The sequence below is a fragment of the Brachyhypopomus gauderio genome, chromosome 13 (genome assembly GCF_052324685.1).
Source record: "Brachyhypopomus gauderio isolate BG-103 chromosome 13, BGAUD_0.2, whole genome shotgun sequence".
Lineage (NCBI taxonomy): Eukaryota > Metazoa > Chordata > Actinopteri > Gymnotiformes > Hypopomidae > Brachyhypopomus > Brachyhypopomus gauderio.
Genome location: NC_135223.1, coordinates 10,110,451 through 10,133,786, shown reverse-complemented (window position 1 = coordinate 10,133,786; position 23,336 = coordinate 10,110,451). Strand labels below are relative to the sequence as shown.

Sequence of the window (23,336 nt, the reverse complement as noted above, 5' to 3'; positions counted from 1 at the left end):
ATAAAATATGATCATTAAAAAACAAACCTCAATGATACTAATTAATGCAAATTATAATGCACATTTCTTAAATCCAAAGTGATACAAACGGCCAATAAATTAAAAATATTTTTAAATGACCATTTATGCCAGTATAAAGCATAAATGACAGTATTAAGCATTACATTTTCTACATTTATTTGTAGAAACAGCACTGTAAATAATACTGGAATGCTTGACACAACACCACATCTGTGAGCTTGTTATTAGTGTACATTTTTGTAAGGATGCTGTTATTAGTAGACAGTCATTGTTGTAGCAAATTATTTAAAAAAAATCTTTTTTAGAGATGGTCCTATTAGCTGTGTATTGTAAAGAGTGTAGCCCTGAATGAAAACAGAAAACTGGATGAAAACTACATAGAGACGAAGTTTATTCTTCTTGCTGAGATGAAAGATGTCGCTTCTGTCATGAGCAGTATTCTCATAAACACTCCCGATGGTGTAACATGCAGATTGTCTTCATTTGTTAACTATTTAGTAGCGTACAATGAACGTTTGGAGTGTTTGGGTGAGTTGTGTGTGCAAGTGTGACACAAAGGCTCCATCTCTGTAAGGGCATTCAGTTGTGTGCAGAGTTCTCGTAGGTGACCTTGATGTTGAATGTTGGACCCTTGTTAAAGTTACCACTGCAGCGATATGAAGATCATTATCTTCATTTATTAACCATTTGGCAGGGCACAGTAAAAGAGGGATGTGTGTGTGTGTGTGTGTGTGTGTGTGTGTGTGTGTGTGTGTGTGTGTGTGTGTGATCACAAGCCTGCATCCCTGCAACACCAGTAGTTATTGTCACACATCCTCAGCCTCAGTCATGGCTACACGTCCCCTTATCTAGCTGACAGGGCACATTCTCATCATGGAGGTAACACACGGGCACCCTGTGCTGGAGGGGTGCTAAAGTTCACCATATATATTCCCCCGGCCCAGCCGGCTCTCCTATTCCCTGAACCGTCTTCAACGCCTCATCAGACGCACCGACCGTGAGGCAGCGGGGACCGAGCAGGACCATGAAGCTGACTCTGCCCAACCCGGGCCTGGAGCACCGGATCCTCAGCCATGCTCAGCTGGAGAAACTGGAGGTGGAGGAGGCAGGAGAAAGGCCCAAGTGGGACAACAAGGCCCAGTACATGCTGACCTGCGTGGGCTTCTGCGTGGGCCTGGGCAACGTCTGGAGGTTCCCCTACCTGTGCCAGAGCCACGGGGGAGGTGAGTTCATGATGGTGCTGCTGGTATTGTTGGGTTCAGCGCTCCTGCTCTGTCCTTTCCTGTGTTTATAGATTATTAATACATCATATAGCTGTTGAATGTATCAATAGGATCAGGCGGGTCTGACTGGATGATAAGTACACTTCGGGCTGGTAGACGATATGCGTCTGTTTTCACACATCTATAATGAAAGCCGCACACAAAGTTTATAATAATAATAATAATAATAATAATAATAGCAATAATAATAATAATAATAACAGTAATTAGAAAACATATTGGGTAAGAATGCTATGAATTATTTTTGGGAGTATCATTGAAAAAATATATTGGTATTTACGTTTGAGTAAAAATATGAACAAATGCAAATATAAGTAGTATACATTAATAATATTAACTGTAATAAACATTAAATAAATAAATAAAGTCTTTCACCCTGAATTAAAGATCTGATTTCATAAAAACCAGATTTACAAATGTACAAATTTTCCATTTACCTCAAATAATGTGATGTCAGACCACAAACTATTACCAATTATCCCTATAGGTATAGCCATCTTGTATCCAGTATTTCTTTCTGCTGTTTTGCAATATTATTTATTTATATATACACACTGTATATACATATATACACTTGCGGAGATATACACTTCTTAGACAAACTACGCTGTCTGGTGAGATCTTCTGTATGTGGCTATTATTATACTTATTAGTGTTGATGTCATGTGACATATTAACAAAACAAAATTTGGAAAAAACATGTCATAATTAAGTAATTACATTTGAGGTAAGTACAATATTTAAATACAACTTATCACTATGTTGATGCTGCTTTATTCTGTGTACAGTAACTTGAATTTGTTAAAAGAATGAAACATAAAACATTTTCCATATTCTAAAAGTTCAGAAAGTATGTACAACACACTTAGCCAATATTACGTAGGGTAATCATCTTACACTCTAAATCACTGGGATCTGATCTGTACAAACACAAGGTCAGATTCTGGCACTGATATACTGCTATCAGTACAGATCCTTTTGTATGACATCACCTTCACCTCATCATAAAGTTTCATTAACAGTTTCATAGTGGCCCTGAGCATAATTACTTTAAATGGAAAAGAATGATTCTTGGTATGTCTACATTCTGGGTCCACACACACACACACACACACACACACACACACACACACACACACACACACACACACACACACAGACACTCACACGCACACACGCATGCATAAATGGTTTGGCACACAGCTGAAACAGACGTATGTCCAATTAGTTATGGCAGAAATGATGACAATCATGAAACGTTTTCTGAACGTTTGGTGAACAGACACATTTCTTATGTCTGTCATGTGTTGCTGTTCTTTTATTGTAACAGAAGTTAATAGTTTACTGCCAACCACGACAAAGTAGAGAAAAGAATAATATTGTAGCATCTGCAGTTTTAATCAAATGTCATCATAAAATGTCTTTGATGAAACATGATTTGCACAAAATTTCACATTCACTCTCTAACATTTTATAAAATATTTTCAATAAAAATGAACAGTTAATAGACAAAGTGTCAAAGTATTTGGATAATTTGACGATACACAATCTTTATCAGTCTCTCTGTTGCTGAGTTGACTTGCTGTTTCAACACAGCATAATAATCAGTGTTGTAGCACGGGAGACAAACCCCGCCCACTCTTTCATGTTCTCCTTCTTTGTCCAAATCTGGTTTTGGCATTATTATTTTACTACATTAATTTAATTTAAACGCTTCCTTGTAGAGTCAAACCTGTTGAACTTCACACCGTTAAACTCTTTAAAGATTAAGCAAATCGTTTACATATTACACTCTTACACTCTTACTAGACTCTATCACAGAAAGGCCTGGACATGCAGAATACATGTATATACGTGTATATACGTGTGTAAATATTTGTCATTAAATTATATTATTCATTAAATATTTATTGATAGTAGTAATATGATAACAACCATTTAACTAACTCTAAAACAACTCTATGGTGAAAATAACAGTACAATTAACATATTAACACAATGCCAGTACACAAACATGTTTCACAAACATGCACATATAAACCGATATGAATTGTTAATTTCACTTAAGTTTTATTAATTTACATGTCTGGAGTCTCTAACATGTCCCCTCCCCTGTACTTGATCACTTTAGAGTCACACCACTTTTTTATGTGTGAATGCTTTGGGTTGATAATAAGCCAAGGCTATTAATCTGTCTCCAGAGCAGAGGTACCATGCTAAATCCTTATCTTACTTGTCGAACTCACACCTTTTATGGAAGAATGACCACATAAACTACAGTTAATGTAAGTCTTTTTTGTTAGATCTCTGTTCAGGTGTGACTTAATGTGCCTGACTGGTTACTGTTAGTGTGATTGCTTTACATATATTAACTGAGCGAAGGTAAAATGGCTGACATTGGCGTTGGCGTCGGGGCTGACTTTGATCCCAGTGGACACTGCGGTTCACACAACCATCAGCACTTCTGAAAAGCCAGCTCTGGTGGCAGAAAAAGTGTTATATCACCAAGGAGGGAAAAAACGGTTCCCACACGTGTCTGTGTATGTTTGTGTGCATGTGTGTCTGAAATGCTTAGCGTGCTTTAATTTGTTCCTCAGAGTGGCTAAATGCACTTGCTTAAACCTTTTATCGCCTGTGCAAACACATCCTTACAAAACCTCACCAGAGTTACTAAGCAAACCACCATCACGTTACTGGGCGTGTTCAAACCCACCATCACGTTACTGGGCATGTTCAAACCTCAGCCTCACATGATCCTGGCCTACTAGTGCCATGCTGGGCAGCACCCAGAATAACAGAGGGGCTGATAAGAATGTCTGTGCTTTCAGGACTGCTGACCATCAACAATCAGCACTTCTGAAAGTACAAACGATTAGACATCCTTGACCTGACTGCAGTCTGAACAAGACGTCCTCTGAAGCACAATGTTTTCCAGCATCAGATGGTATTCACACGTTTCCCTGGCTTTAAAACCACTAACCCTCCTCAAGCCTTTCACGTTAAATGTGACGTCCTCCAAAACTAGGGTCTGGAAGCTCCAGTTGCAAACATCTCCCACCAGTCAAACATCTGGACAGTTTGGAATGCTCCGCACCAATTCATACAAGGTTACTTGTTGTGCATTAGCGCAGTATAGAGACACTTGTTTCCAAATGTGTGACCTTTACTGTTCTTCATATGCCCTCCACCAGGGGCCTTCATGATCCCTTTCCTGATCCTGCTGGTGTTCGAGGGCGTTCCTCTCCTCCACCTGGAGTTCGCCATTGGCCAGCGCCTGAGAAAAGGCAGTGTGGGGGTCTGGAGAACCATCAGCCCCTACATGATTGGAGTGGGTGAGATAAGCTGCCTGAAACCATCTTCATCAAAAGTGATGAAGATCCTTTTAAACCTGTCCTCTTCTTCTCTTTCTGGTTTGCAGTGGGAAGGGATGTATTGTAAAATGACTTACGATCTTTGAGTTGAACCTCTGCTAAACCCGAGTCCAAATTCACTTTGCACTCTGCAACCCTTGCAGAATGGTGGAAGGACTCATTTGTGCTTCTCTATGCAGGCATCTCATCCATGTTCGTGTCCTTGCTGGTCAGCCTCTACTACAACACCATCATCGCCTGGGTCATGTGGTACTTCTTCAACTCCTTCCAGGAGCCCCTACCCTGGAGCCAGTGCCCCGTCAATGAAAATAAAACAGGTACAACCTCCACAAGCTGCTACGAACCACCACTGTGGCGGTGCAAAGCTGCTCCGTCTATGTGGGTTCGCTAGTATCAAAATGAAAAACGAGTCAGCTCAACTCTATTCTTTCAGAACCACTAAACCAGTACGTCAGGCATTCTTCAACGCTCCTAATTACAAGATATCTGCACGACCCAATACTTCCTCTTCCGCATCTGGCCTGTTAACGCAAATTCACTTCTGACTCTTTTGGTAGATCTGGTGTCGGAGTGCGTCAGGAGCTCCCCCGTGGATTATTTCTGGTACAGGAAAACCCTGAACGTCACCCCGGTCATAGATGAGACAGGGGGCCTGCAGTGGTGGATGGTGCTGTGTCTGGTTGCAGCATGGGGAGTGCTTTATGTCTGCTGTATCCGCGGGATTGAGACCACTGGGAAGGTACAATCACCTCCACATCTTACACACCACTAGGTATTGCTAAAGCTTCAAACTGTGGACTTCCTAAACAGGTCATTACAGGTCATAAAAATGTGAATCATGTATTCCTTAAAGATTCCGATTACCAGCCATAATTACTGCAGTATCATTAAGGATCTAATTTATCATAAAGCTTTCAAGAATACACTGATACACTGTTATAAAATTTCAGCGCTGCATAAATACAGATTGACAAGGATGTTTTAAGCGAATGCATTGTGTCGCTTCTAGCGGTATCAATCTTCACATGTTTTAAGTATCATGAAAGTATGTCTAGTAAGTCTAGTATGATCATGCTAGAAAACATTTATATTTATTCACATTGAAATGAAATCTACAGAAAGGTTGTGTATTTCTAAATACTGCCTTTGATAAAGATCATCTGATTTTTTTTTTTTTACTGCATACTATAAAATGGCTAGATAGCAATATTGTTGTGTAAGGATATGGACTCTTAAAAAGATTAAACACCCCCAGGTTGTTATATCTATAACTACAGACATCAGGGAGGCATTCTGTTTACACCATTAACTATTGTATGAGGCCAGAAGTGAGAGCCCTGTTTGTCTTTACCTCAGGCAGTATATGTGACCTCCACATTACCCTACTTGGTGCTTACCATTTTCCTCATCAGAGGACTGACCCTGAAAGGTTCGGTGGATGGAATCATATTTCTCTTCACGCCAGATGTGAGTGTCAATTCACACAAAGTCATCACCTTCTAACCAGTGCCGAGTGACCTTTTCTGGAGTCAACTATGCCCCTAAACTGTTTGAATTACCTTGCGAGTTATGTATGCGATGTCTCTTGTGATTTAACTAAGCTTATTGACACTGAAAGGAATTCCGTTTGCTATACTGCTCGATTGTACACTATACTCCTGTGTATACAGGTATGTGGATAAATGTGTGTGTGTGTGTAGCTGAATGAGTTAGCTAACCCCAGTACATGGCTGGATGCGGGAGCTCAAGTGTTCTATATGTGTTCATATGTGTGTGTGTGTGTGTGTGTGTGTGTGTAGCTGAATGAGTTAGCTAACCCCAGTACATGGCTGGATGCGGGCGCTCAGGTGTTCTACTCCTTCTCTCTGGCCTTCGGGGGCCTCATCTCCTTCTCCAGCTACAACTCTGTGCAGTATGTCACAAAACATCCCCAAAAATGACACCTCAAATTCAGCTGTATTGTTTCATAAATACATACAGGAGGTAATCCAAGCAAATGAACTTGCTTGCATTTGTCTGAGTTATAGATTTGTTTGAGTACAGTATGTCACACAGAAGTACATACGGTAGAATATCTGTTATATGTTCACTTGTCCTAAGGCGCGTTTGTCTTTCTGTCAGTAATAACTGTGAACAGGATGCTGTCATCATCTCAATCATTAACGCCTTCACCTCAATCTTCGCTGCCACTGTCATCTACACCATCATCGGCTTCAGAGCCACGGAGAGATTTGACGATTGTTTGGGAGGGTATGTGTCTATGTTATATTGTGCTAATCTGTAAAATTATGTCCATTGTAATGGACAATACACTACAAATCAGTCCCACCAGGATTTCGCGGGCCTTTTTTGTGATTGTTGCGGGCTAAAATGTTTGATGTTGCGGGTGTTTTTCAAAAAAATTGCGATGGAAGTTGCGGTGTGTTTTTGCTTTTTTGTGAGTACATTTCAATAGGGAGTAAATGTTGTATGGTTTCCTCTATTTAGTAGTCCATTTTAATTATCTATTTACCTATTTATTCAGGGTTGCCAACTTTTCAAGATCGCTTGGAGTGAGATTTGAACCTGGAGGGGGTGGCGAACGTTAATTGTTGACGGGGGCGGGGTTAGCGAACGTAAGTTGTTACCGGGCGGCCTGTAAAATGGACACAAATTAAGTATTATATCGAGATCGATCGCCAGTGGTTGGCGCCAGAGCGAACTAGTAACTCATAGATATGGATCAGAGATAACTAAACTTTATCTCTGACTTTAAACTTTATCTCAGTTTAAAGTTTAAACTTATAAACTTTATCTCAGACCCTCGTCACTTGCGTGCGCTGCAGTGACTTCGCGGGCTACCGTTGCATTGTGGGGAATGTAGCGTTTGTGCGTGCAAAACACCATCGGGCGGCTGTGGCCTGCGGGCCGGTTCTAATAGTAATTAAATATCATCCAGGGGGCCATAGATAATCAATTCGCGGGTCGGATCTGGATGCGGGCCTTGACTTTGACATATGTGCTCTATGTGGTATGAAATAGTTTGGGCAGGAATGATCCCTCTCATGATTTTGTATGCCCCGCCCCTTGAAACACAGGTGTTGGGACAGAAAATGCACAACAATCCCTCTCACTTTCTTGAAATGATCCCTCGAAGTGCAACAGCTCGGTGGCAGAAATGGACTTTCCGTCTCTTAAAAGACTATCACTTGGAGTGGATGGGCTGGTGCTAGAAATGGTAAACTTGTTGGAAATACATGTATGAACCCATCGTTGTGAAACAATAAAACACTGAAAACAAAACAAAAAAAAAACAGTTTATCCCCGCTTTCATGTAGTGTACCGGGATACTGCTTTTCCCAATTTTTTTGCCGTTATTTTCATCGCTCATGCTGCTTTCAGTCTGGTCCTCTTGAACGTGTATACGGAAGTAAGGCGGGAGTTTGTCGACGTCACATCAAGACGACATCAGTGATTGGTCAAATTTGCGGGAAAGTTGCGGTGATTGGCGGAAGTTGCAACACCGCCCTGAATTCGCGGGGTTTGCTTGAAGTTGCGTTGAAGTTGCAAATCGCAACATCGTGACTTTCTGGAGGGTCTGACAAATGGATAGCTAGAGATGATGATTTATAAAGCTGGAGCATTCCTTTAACCACAGACATCTGTAAATGAAACAGAAAAGAGAAGGTGAAAAGAAAAAAGAATATGGAACTCGCCTGCTCCGCTCTGCCTCTATCCTGCAAACATCCTTACCCTCCTAAACACATCTGTCATACAAAACATCTCGATCCTTCTAAACACAATTGTCCAACAAACATCCTTACCATTCTGACCACATCTGTCCTGCAGAAACATCCTGACCCTTCTAAACACGTTTGACCTGCCAGAAACCAACATAACTGCGCACAACTACGATCAGGCACTGCTTGACCTTAACGCCACTTACCCCAACACCATCCAGGCCCTAAACTTACCGACCTGCGACCTGAACACCTTCCTCAGTGAGGTACAGTCATGATTAGAATCACACACCAGTGTGGGACATCTCCTGCCAAATCAAACAATTTGCCTGAATTGTATTTTTATTTGGTCCTTTATTTAGAGTTTGAGACAGATTAAAACGCACGAAAAGCTGGAAACGCGGCTAATCTCCCGTAAGCGTTTCCTGTGCTAACAGCCTGCTCCCTGAACAGGGTGTGGAGGGTACAGGATTGGCCTTCATCGTCTTCACCGAGGCCATCACCAAGATGCCGCTGTCTCCGCTGTGGGCCGTCCTCTTCTTCATCATGCTCTTCTGCCTCGGACTCTCCTCCATGTTTGGTAACATTGAAGGAGTGCTGGTTCCCCTGCAGGACTTGGGGGTCTTCCCCAAGAGCTGGCCCAAGGAAGCCATCACAGGTAGGGCACTTTCAAGGCCTACACCCTTCCATCCATTTGACCATTAGTCACCACTCAGAAAAAAAGGCAAACAGACTAAAATCTTAAACGAAACGTTTTTTCGACAGGTGTGACATGCCTGGCGTGTTGCTGTCTTGGGCTAATATTTGTTCAGGGATCGGGGGATTACTGGCTGGCCCTCTTTGACAGTTTTGCTGGGTCAATCCCCCTACTCATTATCGCTTTCTGTGAGATGGTTGGAGTGGTTTATATCTACGGTGTTGATAGGTACGTGAAGGCTCACCATTCCCATACACTTTGCCATACCATATTCCATACCATTTTTAAACTAGCTTGTTTCTAGTTTGCTTTTTACCAAACGTTCTTAATCTACATACAAATGTGCAGTGTACTACATGCACCGTATCCTTTTAGTATTGTCTGAGACTGTTGAGTATGGTAAAACTAGAGAATGTGTGCTTTGTAAACAGGTTCAACGAAGACCTGGTTTTCATGATTGGCCATAAGCCCAACATCTTCTGGCAAGCCACCTGGAGAGTCATCAGCCCCCTCATCATGCTGGTCATCTTCCTCTTCTACTTTGTCACCACTGTCTCCAAGGAGCTCTTCTACAGCTCCTGGGACCCTGAATCGGTGAGGATCACTCACAAATCCACACATGCTAAGGGCCTGCAGCGTACAACAAGGTAGAGATTTCGTGGGGCGGGTCAGATTCCTGATAATGGTTTTTTTCCATGCATCAGTCACCAGTAACAGTGTAACAGCAAGGTTCAAATAGGAGAGTAGAGAAGAGAAAGAGGAGAAGGAGAGGAAGGAGGGAGAAGTGGGTGAGGAGTAATCAGGGAGGGTCCTCACCTTCTCACTTAGGGAGGTACAGTGAGTTCCCAGGCAGATACAGGCCTAACGTAGCAAAACAGAAATCAGTGGAGCAAAGAAAGACCTCAAAGAGAAAATACAATAAAAAGTGCAAGACACAACGTGAGCTTATACCGCATGTGCTAGTGTTAGTACATATGTCCTGTTAATGGACAGTGATGGATAACAATGAAATAGATAAGAATAAGTAAATGTACAAATATTATTTACATAAATACAACAGAAAATTGCATTATAATATCACTGTTATAAATCAAAACATAAGTGGTAATTAAAAGCTAAACTATTAATACATTTTTGCTGTTTTTAAAAATAGTCAATGATAGGTGCCTGGGGAATTTTTGAAAGCAGAGTTCAAAACGTGTGGTTCATAATAGCAAAACACAGTTCAAACTTGTCTGCTTGAACTTCCTTCACATTACAATCTTAAAACCTGTTGTGGAGCATAATCTGTTAGGCATTCGGAAATGAATATGAGTACTACTCCACTGAGAGCTTTAAAAAAGGATCTTAAAACCAGTTCTAAAAGAAAGCCAGGGCCATGATGCCAAAACTCCTCATACGTGATAACACCCTGATTGCAGCGTTCTGGTGAAGTTGAACTCTGTGTATTCAGTACATAATGCTTTACACTTGTCTAACTATGATAAAACGATGTGATGAAATGCTTTGGAGATGGTAACTGAGAGTCTGACGGCATCTCCCGTCTCACAGGTGAAATTTCCTACTTTGGAGAAGAAGCCCTATCCCTCCTGGATTTACGTCATCATCTTCATCTTGGCTGGGATTCCTAGTCTTGCTGTACCTGCTGCAGCAATTTTCATGGCAATTAAGAAACATCGAGATAAGGTGTTCTCTCATGCTTAGATAACAAGCACATATAACACGTGGGTAATGTTCGCAGTTTTTTACATCTTGGATACTGGTTTTATTTCCTTTACACTGTTGTACAGGCTGCATTTTAGTCCTGACATCCGCATAGCTTCAAGTTGGGCCTAGCTCTCTAATTGGTTCTATGAATCATGTAGGATTATTCTGTTTCTTGCTCACACAATGTACCAAGATTGTATGGTTTTTTATATTTAAATGAACATCTTATATGTGAGTTTGATGTCAGTTAGTTAGGTCTCATTTCCAAATATCATTTGTAATTACTGAGCCAAATGCTAGAGCTATTAATGCTATTTATTTTATAACAAATATTTTCAAGTTATTTTATTTCCTTTATATTATTCAAATATATTTTATTTAATTAATACTTATTACAAAAAAAAACTTAAATATGCTTTAGATATATGAATTTTGTTGTCAGGTTTTCATGTGGTCAGGATTTATTGAAATAAATATTTATCCTTAATGAAAATGGATTTAAAGACTCATTTTCAAGTACAGAAAGTAACCACAAATGAGCTACGTTCTGTGTAACCTCAGTATTTCAACTTCAACACAGCCCTGTTATGTGGAAGGATATGTATATATGTACACAGTTAAGAATATGGATTCATGGATTCAATAAGTCAACAATTAACTGGGGGATGCTGGATAGACCCAGAGCTGCCTTAAGTAAACAAAAGACTATCAGGAACTGTTCTTGCTCTGAGAGATCTGTAACTGCATGTGCCTCCCGGTATAATTTGGCCTTCGTTGAAAGGTACCATACAGAACCACAGTACTGTAGCGGTGTGAGTGAGAACACTTAAGCTCCTCCCATCCTCCTAAAAAAAATGTCAGTCGAGTAGAAAGAAACTGAGAGAGCTTCTGTGCAGAGGAACCAAACAGACAGAGCAGTGAACAGGCTGTGACTGACAGGATGGATGTAGGCGAAAGCGTCAAAAGCAAAGAGCAGAGCCAAGCCCAGGAGGGGCCCGCCAGCACGGACCAGCGGCCCAAATGGGACAACAAGGTCCAGTACCTGCTGACATGCATTGGGTTCGCTGTTGGCCTGGGCAATGTGTGGCGGTTCCCATACCTATGTCAGGTGTATGGGGGAGGTAAGCAGCTACTGAGAGCTCAATGATAATAAAAAAACATGTTTAAAACAATATGGAAGCCTTCTGTTCTGCATCCAGCGCAGAACTGAACCGGAACAGGCGAACTGATGGGGCTAGAATAGTAATGAATGTTTGAATGCTTGATGCATCATGATTCTTAAAACTGTACATACATACATCATTTTGACACATGAATTTAAAGGATCCTAAATAGGAATTTAAAAAAATTCTGTTCAATTTATCTGGTGTTTAGCACCCATATGAAGTTCATCCAAAAGATAAAAAGTGTTAGTTTAGAATTCAGGTGACTCATAAATTCTACAAATTACTTAGGAGATGTTTGATGATTCATATATTTTTCCTTTGTTAAGCATAACAGTTTCCGTTGTTTTACTGATGTACCATAATTTCCCATTCTTCCAGTACTGACAATATGTTCACATGGACTGTGCATCAATGTTTTTAAGAATGCGTTGTGTTAAACTGTTAAACTACAAACGGAGCTGCGTGACATGATATTGCATGCAGTGGTGTTGCAGTCACTGAGCTGAAATGATTAAAAGGAAACAGCTCTTTGAACAGCGCAGCGGCAAACCACAAAACATGAACATTGTAGACAGTTTGTGCTGCAATGTCACATGTTAAGAATGAAACACAAACAGACTTCTAGACTTCACAAACAAATGAAAAATACTCCACTTTAAAATTACAATGGCAGAGTGAAGAAACACATTTTTACACGTAACATTATCCTGTTTATAAAAGTCTTTCCCATTTCTGTCAATAAAGTACAAAATATACCAGTTAGTTGATTTGTTCAAATCACAAGCTTGATTTTCTAAGTGTTTGTGGGTCCATGTATCAGAAGACCTGCTTAATGTATTATATTCATCATGTAGCTTATTGCTCTGCAGTAGTTTTTCATTTGACACTGTAGGCCTGAATCTCTTAGGCCTGAAGAGCAGTATTGGCTATTCACACATAAAAGATTTCTGGAAAAAAAAGTATGCAAATGTAAAATGCATCTTGCCAGCACTCAAAGCACATTAGCAGTGCATGCTATCAGAGCCTCTTACATAAACAGATGGTTTAATGGCTGTTGTATTTGCACATTCAGAAATATTCAGCCACAGATGAATGGCACAGTGTCAAAAGTAAATATAGTTAAATAGGTAAATATAGGAATCAGATGTATTTAGTGCACTACCTAAAGTGGAAGAAAATTAAACAAGTGTAATAATGATGTAGTAAGTGTACTAATGTGGAATCATGTTTCCCCCCCAGTACATTTATCACAATGACTAACGTTCATGCGCAGAGCATGCACACTGACGCATAGTTTCCTGCTATGCTTGAACTATCGCCTTATTTAGGGGAATTCGAGTGAAACCTTAACGTTGTCAGCCACAGTGAGAAGAACGCAGTACTACTCATGTTTCACATTACAGATGTAAAAGACAGAGGGGCATTTCAGACCTGGAATGTTTGTAGCATCAGTGCGATTTAAAGCTCTCCTAGTGATAATAGCAGTTATCTCCTATGATATCTCCTACTCCATGATATGAGCACAAGAAAACAAGCTATATATTCTCACGTAGAGACTTATGAATCCACTCAGAAGTGGCGTGTTTAGCACCGCATTGGTGGTGATTGGTGGCTGTCTGCTGTGGTGAGCTCACGTGCTGTACTGGTGCCCAGGTGCGTTCCTGATCCCGTACCTCATAGCGCTGGTGTTTGAGGGCCTCCCCCTGCTGCACATGGAGCTGGCCATCGGCCAGCGCCTTCGCATGGGCAGCATCGGCGTCTGGAACTCCATCTCACCGTTCCTTGGAGGAGTGGGTGGGTGTTTCCCGTCTTCCGCGTCCCCGCGTGTGATGCGCGTGTGCGTGCTTCTTTTAGAGTAACGTGCTGCACGGAGTAGTTTGGAACCTGATCTAATTACTTCATATCAAAGGTGTAATCCTGTCACAGAGAGTGAATCCAGTCACTGTGTTTACCGAATGCTCTTGCATGCTATGTCTGCAGGTGTGGCGTCTTTGACGGTCTCTTTTTTAGTTGGTTTGTTCTACAATACTATACTCGCCTGGGTTCTGTGGTACTTCTTCCATTCGTTCCAAGACCCATTACCATGGGAGTCCTGCCCAAGCAATGCCAATCGCACGGGTAAGCCACATATGTCATCACACTAATTAAGGAAATTCAAGTAAGGAACCTTGTTGAGCAGGAACTACAGACCAGTCACACACTTCATGGAGTTTCTAGCTTGCTGCAGGTTTCACACTTGGTTTATTTAATCAAGTATTTCTGAAGACAATAGTTCAGGTCAGTAGGATCAGGTGAGGTAGATCTCCAGGAGAAGGCTTGAGGAACATTCATTAATATTTTATTACGCATATTAAGAATTTGTCTTTGATTCTGACATATGTCCAAACTCAGATCAGTTCATAAATATGTTATGCATGCTTTATGATGCTACGTGGCTTTTCTGACACAGGCTATATTGAGGAGTGTGAGAAGAGCACTCCAGTCAACTACTTCTGGTATAGAGAGACGCTGAACATCACTCCAGATATCCGGGTCAGTGGCGATCCACAGTGGTGGCTGGTGGTGTGCTTGGCCACAGCGTGGTGCATCGTCTACGTCTGCTTCATTCGAGGCATTGAGACCATTGGAAAGGTCAGGGCACATTATACACTTCCATGAACATTCAGAGATCTAGGCCACAAACAAACACAGCCGTCCCTGCTACAGGCGATATACGTGACGGCCACGTTCCCGTATCTGGTGCTGACTATCTTCCTGATCCGAGCCTTGACCCTGCCAGGGGCCACGATCGGACTCCGACACCTCTTCACCCCCAACGTGAGCGCAGGCTGTTCTTCCTGTAGACCACACGGCACACTGCCGCAATTACTGTCTTCTCATTGCTAATACATGATGGGAACATGATTTTGGGAACATAACTGATTCGTGATGTCATGCCTCCCCACAGTGGGAAACTCTGAAAGACCCAAGAGTGTGGTTAGATGCTGCTACCCAGATCTTCTTCTCTCTGTCCCTGGCCTTTGGGGGGCTGATTGCTTTCTCCAGTTATAATCCACAAAAGTAGGATATCATTACATCCCTCTATGTAATGGATAAACTGACTCATTGACATTAAGTTGTATAGCAAGGGGTCACCCTCAGAACTTGCAACCAGTATAACTCATAAAAAGGTATCTGGAAGGATTCATAATCTAAAAAACAAGATTCATATCTTAACACTGAAAGTAACATAGAAGCAACTTCACAATCTGTTTACTTTCTAGCAAGCAGTAGATTAGCAAATGGAAATGTAAATATTTTAGATTATGAAATATGCATGTGCATAAACACACTGCGACTCACTGTGAATTCACTGCCCTCCCCTCAGAAACAACTGTGAACGAGATGCCGTGATAGTCGGGTGCATTAACAGTGCAACGTCAATCTATGCATCCATACCCATTTTTTCCATCCTGGGATTCAAGGCGCTGTCCAACTACAATGACTGTGTAAACGCGTAAGTAAGCATCGCAGCAGATCATTGTAAAAATAATCTCAAAGAACATAATGCACCTTTTATGCATGCACTTCCTGTATTTCATATTTTCAGTAATATCTTGAGCTTGATGAACACTTTTAATATTGCGGATGGGAATATAACAGAGGACAATTATGAGCAATGGTTGTCACATCTTAATTCTACAAATCCTTATCAAGTCGAAGAACTGAATCTCAAGACGTGTAACCTCCAAGCCCTTCTTGACCAGGTACTTTTATACTTTTCAGAAAGTCTTAATGGGGTCTGCTGCAAAGGCTGCAGAGGACGTGTCTATCAGTTTTAAACCAGTTTAAAATCTGCACAGCTTTGTTAAAGAAGGGAATAAATCAAGGCTCCTATTTTCTATTCAAAGAAGGTTTGTGAATGGTATCTGTGAGTTAGACATATATGCGTTTCTGTTTTTTGTGTCTCAGAGTGCCTCGGGCACCGGCCTGGCCTTCATCGTGTTCACTGAGGCGGTGATAAAGATGCCTGGCTCACAGGTCTGGGCTGTGCTCTTCTTCATCATGCTCTTCGCCCTGGGTCTCTCTTCCATGTTCGGGAACCTAGAGGGCGTCTTAACCCCTCTGCTGGACCTGAACATGGTCCCCAAGTGCATTCCTAAAGAGATTTTCACAGGTAAAAAAACAAAAACAAAACATTTTCACTAAGGTTGTATTATTTATATGGATCATTTCCTTTCAGTAAAAGTCTCATTTCCTGTAGTCATGGGTAGACACCTGTGTAAGACACAATAAAACTGATTATACTGTCATGCGAGGCTTCAGAGCAGGATACAAGGAGGCAAGAGCTGCATTTAACATGCAACATTTATTATTCTGGACGTAGAAACACACACTGACTAAGTCAAATCGATGTACTATGACACCTACATACACATGTGACGAAACAGGGACACAGAGTACACAAACAATAGCAAGATACAAGTGCAACACATCACGTTGGCGAGACGAGAGACAGCCAATAACACGGGTGAACACACACACTAAGACGCACACACGGAAACGACCATACATAGACATGCAGGCACGCCCGGAGGGAGGGGTCAGGGGCTGTATCATCACATCCACCTTATACCCTAAAAATCCTTAAATTAGGGCTATTGCGGCCTGTAAGATGGTATCGTAAGATCTTCTTTGTGTATAAATGATCTTGTCCCCTATGCAAGCTGAGACGTTTTTCTCTGTAGGTCTCATTTGCCTCGTCTCCTTCATGATGGCCCTCATCTTCACTCTGGGCTCGGGGAACTACTGGCTGGAAATTTTTAACAGCTATGTGGGCTCCCTGCCTCTGCTCGTCATCGCCTTCTTCGAGATCATAGCCGTTATCTACATCTACGGTGCCAAAAGGTGCACTGAGCACTCTTTCATCAATCGACACAAGAACATACAGTGTTCCCACTTTAATAGCCATCTTCTTGTGGCATAGGACACTTATTAACCGCCTGAACCACAGATAAGGTATCACTGTGTTTCTATACGTTCAGATTCAACGATGATATAGAGTGGATGACAGGACACAGACCCAACCTGTACTGGCAAGCTACATGGAGGGTGATCAGTCCACTGATGTTGCTGTTAGTTTTCCTGGCTTACGTGGCGGTGCAGGCGCAGAAGAAACCCACCTACGAAGCATGGAACCCAGACTCCGTAAGAACCTCCTCCTTTTATGGCTTTTAGTACAAGGGTTGCATGCAGGGGCCATGGCATACAGTCTTCATGTTGCTGTTTTACCCCAGAGTGGAGAAGGAATTAGTGTGGGATGGTTAATACATCATCAAATAGTAATGTTGGAATGACACCGGTGACGGATCATCTCCGTGGAATGGGTGGACAGACGGAAAACATTGTTCCTCTGCGTGTTTCAGGTGAACTTCCCTGCCTTTGACCAGTTGCCCTATCCAGGCTGGGTCTATGCCATCTGCATACTTCTGGCCGCCGTCCCCTGCTCCTTTATTCCACTATGGGCACTTTACCAATTTATTCCATTTTTACATAAACACTTGGCAGACAGACACGTTAGAAACCCCTTTGCTGCAGATGGGTATAATGTGGAAACCTGAAGCAAAGCCTTGAAAGTCAACCTCAGATTAAAACCACTGACCTCCTAGGGAGATTCGAAATGTTTCCCCCAAGTTTTGTGTACTGATCTCTTGTCAAACCACAAAGATGTTTTTATCTATTTTGTCTGATCATTCCAACACCAATGCAATAAGAAAATCAGAGAAAGTCACAAATATGTTGCCATATTTATTAGTCATAGCTTATTCTTGAAAGCGAATGCTTCATTAATTTATATTGTAATATTGTGACTGTTTTTGATTTAGGTGTCACCAATAGCTTTCAGTTTTGTTCTGTATTTTTCATGTTTTTATGACTTTCAGTGTCATAATGATTTTACTAGTGCTGCTCAGATACATATACTGACAATTTTTCTTTTTAACAGTGATAAGATATTGGTCAATAAACATATTCCAATATGCTTTCTCAGACGACTTGTGTATCTTAGCATGATACTGTCTGATTAGGTGTCAGATGTCAATTGCTATGATACAGAGTAACAGTCCATAAATGACACCATTAGTGCAAAAACATGATAATACATGCATATCTCACTTAGATAATTTTTCTATCAGGATACTGCCACCCCAAGTTTATTAGTTTAATATATTTAATATAGAATTATAGACTGCATAATAAATTACATGATTCTAAAATAAGAATGAATAATTTATAAAGAATAATAATAATAGAATACTGTTAGAAACAAAGCCAGATAGCAGCCCATGCAGCTCAAAAACAAACTGTCTCATGAAACAAAAATTCCACCAGATATCTCAGAATCATGAAGCAAATACAGAATGCTAAATGTTTTTTTCCATATCACATGATTCGTAAGCTCAAGTTTACAAGCTTGGCTTTGCATTAAATGCGGACAGCCTAATGAAATATCAAGTGTGTGTGTGCTTGAAGATAGCCTACTGTGCAGTCTAAGATAAACTCACTGTGTTGTGTGCCTCACTGTTGTAGTGTCTCACTCTCAGGAGATAAATAGATCTGTTTTCGTCTGAGAGATATTAGATAAGCCGGGTTCAACTTCAGTTAAACATAAACCACGGTACACAAGAGAGTGTTGCACCTAACAAAAATGTTTTTAAGTGCTGTTAACCTTTTTTGGCATATAGTTTAAAATGGTGTTTGTATGTGTTTGAAAGAGAGAGAGAGAGAGACAGACAGACAGACAGACATGCAGCGTTCTAAGTTGGGCTCACAGGTGGCATGGCTCCCTATAGCATCTCATGCTCTGGGACACGCTGCCAGCCTTTGTCAGCCTGTTGTCTGTTCTTCTCATCTGGCACTTTCATACAATGGGGTCCTCACAGTGTGCAGTTAGCAGTTAGGGACACATGGTAGAGGACTGAGACTCCTGGGTGGAGAGAGAGACCAGGTTAAGATTCAAGACAAGATGGAAGTGAGCGCAATGATTGTGCTCTGCAGAGGGTTTTGAACTGGCGTGCTGTTGCTTCTTGGTGGTGGGGAGTTTCCTGTTTTGAGTTATCTTTTTATGAGAGTGGTTTAGTTAGTCGAGTTCAAAGCATAAAAACACAGAAGTTCTGAATGATTAGGTAATTAACATGTTATGAGTTATATAAATAGGAATGAGAATGAAACTATCATTGTATGAATTAGATCGTATTATGGGAAAGCTGTATGTGTTTTATACATACACAGATATTCATTCACACACTGAATGGCCACCTTATTAGGCCTTATTAGAGACATGCTCTAATAAGGCTCCTTCATGATCATGACCCTGTATGTAAATATTTACACATGTGACCCTGGAGTACAGCATAAAATCAGGTGAGTGAGTTTTCAGTGGATCAGTTCATCAATGTGAATCCAAATTTGAAAATGAGATCTGAGCGGCATCACATGGAACAAGGCATGGTCCTCAGTGCTAGACAATCCGGGCCAGTACAGAGAGTTCTCCAAGAATGATGTGACAGAGGACATGCAATAAAAAGGGATTCTCTAAACAACTCATCAGCAGAAAGGGTCAGAGGAGGACGTCCATATAATGTTAATTGTTCACTACATGATTTCAGCTTTGATTTCCCACTCGCCTGCCTATGTTGGTTGGCCAATTGAACAATACACATAGTATCCTATAGTCATGAACTGGAACATGACTGCATGATTTTCTTCCCTGATAAACATTGATCTAGTTGAGAAACAATGAACTTCCATCTCATTGGCTGCATCTGTGATAAGGTATCCTGTCCACATGGACCAAGATTCCTGCAGAAAAAACGTAGTGCTACCTATGCTATGGTGAATATTTTGGTTTTGACGATAGAAGGTCCATCAAACTACTAGACGTCTCATGTAAAGTAACCATTCACAGCCGTTCGTCTGTTTGAGAGCTATCATTGTCCTCTGTAGAATGTCTCCACAAGCAGACGCATTTCCGTGAGCTTGCGTAGCTGTAGAGGATGAGAACAATGACTTCCTACATGATTAAAACCACACAGGAACGTAACAGGTGGGCCATGTCAGGAAGCCCTGCAGAGAGAAGCACTGTGATCACATTCACAGCTACTCTCGTAACTCTTTCACGTTATTGTTTTACGGTCACTATACTAATGCAAGTTTGTAGTTGGAGTTCACAAAGCCTGTAATAGGAATGTTGACCAATATGTTGATGGAACTAACAGATTTGGCAGCTGAAAGCCTGATGAATTTGTATATCTCATGCCATATTTCACACTGTGGTGCAAAAATGCCACATCAAAAGATGTAGTGAAAAGTCTCTTTGGTAACTTCTCAATCGCTCCGGATACGCCCTCCTTTACCTTAAGAGCCCAGCATTCTCATATATCTCAGTGGAGCATTGTCCATGTGGGTGAGGAGCCTTTAATGACTGTTGTGCTTCCTGCCTATTGTAGCAGGTGAGAAACCTGGGGGCTGTCTCTCTCTCTCTCTCTCTCTCTCACCATGGTGATCACATGTGATACTTTGCCATGTGCCTGCGCTGGTTGTGATGATAGAAGATGCTGTGTTTGCTGTCACAATGGCTGTGGTGAGTCCTGAACTTCAGAAAGTTCTCAAAATCGTACTGAACCTCCCGACATTAGCCCGAGGCGTGTAATCCTCGGGCTAATGTCATTGTGTTTAAATGTCATTGTGCCAACCCTCGTCTTTTGCTGCAGTGGTCCGTGTAGCTTTGTCCATTCAGAGCATTTCAGAGACGGTCTGTAGCGTTGCGCCGTAACCTCCTGCAGCTGTAGGGATGAACGCTGCGATGTGACGGACTGATCAAGTGAGCAGCTTCCTGGCGTGGGCCGGGTGTGACCCAGGCCTCCACTGAGATTGGCTGTAGAGTCATCATGCGCTGCAGTCTGCTAGCCCTGATCATAAAGTTCACCTTCCTCTTGTGGAACCATATCATTACAGCCCACTAGGACAAACCTCTGGCAGAGGAGCAACACCGCCTGGCATGGAACAGGGAGATTTCACTTTCCTATGCACTGGAAGCAACAATGCCTTATCTTCTAAAGGTGCCCAACACAGTATTTGAAAGGAACACATGCTATACAGTATTTGTTTTTAATCTTAAAGCATTTATTAGACTCATTTCCACTTGCACTTTTGTCAAAGAACATAGCCTGTTACCCTATAGCCTGTTACCCCCCCCCCCCCCCACAGCTGTGCAGGAGGCTGGCGGGAGCATTAGCAGCAACCTGTGTTCCTGGCCAGCACGGGCCCGGCCCTCCTCTACACCACTGTGCAGCCCAGAGTCCGTCTCCATCACCCTGCTGTTCCATGGAGTCATCACAGTCCAAATCGGTGAGCAGAGTGATCATCTGGTCCGTCTCCTGTGTCTTTATGGTTTTCTAGCTAAACCTTTTGTTGGTTATGGTGTGTGAGGTTTATGGCGTCTTGCTATTCTCTGCTCCCAGCAGGCATATTACCATGTGACCTGACTCCGACCCGGCTACCCCAGGGGGCTGTCTGTGAGTCCGGAGTGTGGCGTCGTGAATGGGGTCCAGAGCGCCATGAACTATTTGATGGAGCTGCTGCACTTCCTCATAGTCATCTTGGCACCACGGCCAAAGACCTTCTGCATCTTCGTCATCATCTTTTTTCTATTTGTCATAGAGGGACATGCCATTTACTTCCTCTATGAAGCAACAGCACATTGCATGTAATGTACACCCTCAACACTTGGCTGCACCCAACTTCACCGTAATATTTCCATCAGACCTGAGGGGAACAGGAGCAGGAAACAGCACCATCTGCTGGGTGTAAATGGAAATACCAATTCACATTCAGAGATCTACTTTCTCCTGAAAATGATAGGCCACGGGTCTCTCACAGTAGCCTACAAAAAGACAGTCTGTGGACTTTACTTGAGTTCTTAATTCATGTATAGGGGAAAAGCTAGAAATAGGGACCTTAAAGTATAGATAGAGATAAATAGGATTAGTCATTAGTGAGTTCTTAACCTCAACCATATGTCTGATGTTAAATATTACCCTCCAGGAAAGACAAACACATGACATTTAACATTTTTTTACACTTTTCAGTTGTATCATAATCATATAGTACTTTTGACTCACTTCATATATATGTATTCTATAGGCTACATGAACAATTAAAGAGCTATGAACAATGAGCTTTCAGAGATGCACATCTTACGTCAGTCCTTTTTGTATTATGTGTATTATGGTGGTGTTTGTAATGCATGCGTGTATGCGTGTATGCAGTGTTTACCTAATGGTCAGCTCAGCCCCATACTTCAGGTTATTTGTTTTTTTTTTTTTTTAAAGTCACATTGGATGAACACTGAACATTACCTCAGGACCCAGCTTTTACACTTAGACACTTGGTCCTCATTTGGTACTGAAGAAAGTTTCAAATCTTCAATAAAAATACACAATACCCCTTTCCACCAGTCTTTCATCCCATTAGAGGCTTATTTTTATTGATAAGTCCATTTTGATTCCAAATTGATGATTAATTATTTTTGTTTTCTATATCACTACTAATGATTTAATCTGTTATGGCATCAGGGGTGCCAAGTCCAGTCCTGTAGAGCTTAGTTTCAACCCTAATCTAACACACCTGATCCAGTTAATCAGGTCCTTCAGCAGCGCCCTAATAGAGCCAGTTGTGCTAGGTTAGGGTTGGACCTAATTCTCTGCTAGGCGGTAGATCTCCAGGACTGGACTTTTCAATTTCAGACATATTTTTGAGACAGTCATGAACAAAATATTTCATTAATTTTACACTAGAATTGCAAAACCACTGCCTTTTGGCTGTCATCACGGAATTGGATGTTGTTAGTCGTAACAAATTGATACATGTTTAAATTAATATTAAATACATTTAAAATAGAGTATATGAATGTGTAAAATTGTATCTTAACGGTTTACATTTCTGTGAATTCCCATGTACATAATTATTCATAATTCCATATTTATTCCTACACACATGGACGTAGTTTTGATTTCATAAGTGGGGGGGACACAACCTGGGGTGGCGAACTGTTGAGCGGGGGGGGGGGGGGGGGGGGGGGGGGGGGTTGAATGAAAATTGTTGAGCGCTGTGAACAAAAATTGTTGAGCGGGGGGGGGGGGGGGGAGCTCGGAGCTGCATGATCCTAGTGCTAGATTTGTCGCTATTTGGATATTGTTTTTTTAACCGTTAAAAAGTGGGGGGGACATGACTTCGTCGCTACTTAAATATTTGGTTTTAACTGTAAAAACTGGGGGGGACCAAAACCGGCTTTTGAAAAAGTGGGGGGGACATGTCCCCCCCGTCCCCCCCCA

At 41.6% G+C, this 23,336-nt stretch overlaps 2 protein-coding genes across 9 annotated transcripts; both read left to right on the top strand.

Moving 5' to 3' along the window:
- Nucleotides 1–859: 859 nt before the first annotated feature.
- Nucleotides 860–11,203, top strand: slc6a19b (solute carrier family 6 member 19b). Its single transcript, XM_076970760.1, has 12 exons — nucleotides 860–1,244; nucleotides 4,496–4,636; nucleotides 4,855–4,992; nucleotides 5,233–5,414; nucleotides 6,032–6,142; nucleotides 6,475–6,587; nucleotides 6,797–6,925; nucleotides 8,504–8,660; nucleotides 8,848–9,052; nucleotides 9,160–9,319; nucleotides 9,523–9,685; nucleotides 10,643–11,203. The coding sequence occupies exons 1-12, from the start codon at nucleotides 1,046–1,048 to the stop codon at nucleotides 10,793–10,795; spliced, it is 1,851 nt and encodes a 616-aa protein (XP_076826875.1). The 5' UTR covers nucleotides 860–1,045; the 3' UTR covers nucleotides 10,796–11,203.
- A 418-nt stretch (nucleotides 11,204–11,621) lies between these two features.
- Nucleotides 11,622–22,856, top strand: LOC143473665 (sodium-dependent neutral amino acid transporter B(0)AT3-like). Of its 8 annotated transcripts, none has more exons than XR_013120599.1 (14): nucleotides 11,623–11,919; nucleotides 13,618–13,758; nucleotides 13,945–14,082; nucleotides 14,414–14,595; nucleotides 14,671–14,781; nucleotides 14,912–15,024; nucleotides 15,332–15,460; nucleotides 15,554–15,710; nucleotides 15,916–16,120; nucleotides 16,692–16,851; nucleotides 16,989–17,151; nucleotides 20,959–21,062; nucleotides 21,211–21,351; nucleotides 21,465–22,845. XR_013120599.1 is itself a non-coding variant. In XM_076970759.1 (12 exons), the coding sequence occupies exons 1-12, from the start codon at nucleotides 11,739–11,741 to the stop codon at nucleotides 21,058–21,060; spliced, it is 1,782 nt and encodes a 593-aa protein (XP_076826874.1). In that variant the 5' UTR covers nucleotides 11,622–11,738; the 3' UTR covers nucleotides 21,061–21,202. The 8 variants fall into 8 exon arrangements, 2 of the variants coding, with proteins under 2 accessions (XP_076826874.1, XP_076826873.1); XR_013120597.1 differs by having other exon boundaries at nucleotides 11,628–11,919; nucleotides 17,370–21,062; nucleotides 21,468–22,856; XR_013120596.1 differs by having other exon boundaries at nucleotides 11,628–11,919; nucleotides 17,370–21,062; nucleotides 21,211–21,371; nucleotides 21,468–22,856.
- The last annotated feature ends 480 nt before the right edge of the window (nucleotides 22,857–23,336 follow it).

Coding starts and splice junctions, on each gene's coding strand:
- slc6a19b (XM_076970760.1), top strand. CDS start 1,046: ATGAAGCTGACTCTGCCCAACCCGGGCCTGGAGCACCGGATCCTCAGC. Junction 5,415..6,031: donor GGATTGAGACCACTGGGAAG/GTACAATCACCT, acceptor TCTTTACCTCAG/GCAGTATATGTGACCTCCAC. Junction 9,320..9,522: donor TATATCTACGGTGTTGATAG/GTACGTGAAGGC, acceptor CTTTGTAAACAG/GTTCAACGAAGACCTGGTTT.
- LOC143473665 (XM_076970758.1), top strand. CDS start 11,739: ATGGATGTAGGCGAAAGCGTCAAAAGCAAAGAGCAGAGCCAAGCCCAG. Junction 13,759..13,944: donor ACCGTTCCTTGGAGGAGTGG/GTGGGTGTTTCC, acceptor CTATGTCTGCAG/GTGTGGCGTCTTTGACGGTC. Junction 15,711..15,915: donor TCCAAGCCCTTCTTGACCAG/GTACTTTTATAC, acceptor TTTGTGTCTCAG/AGTGCCTCGGGCACCGGCCT.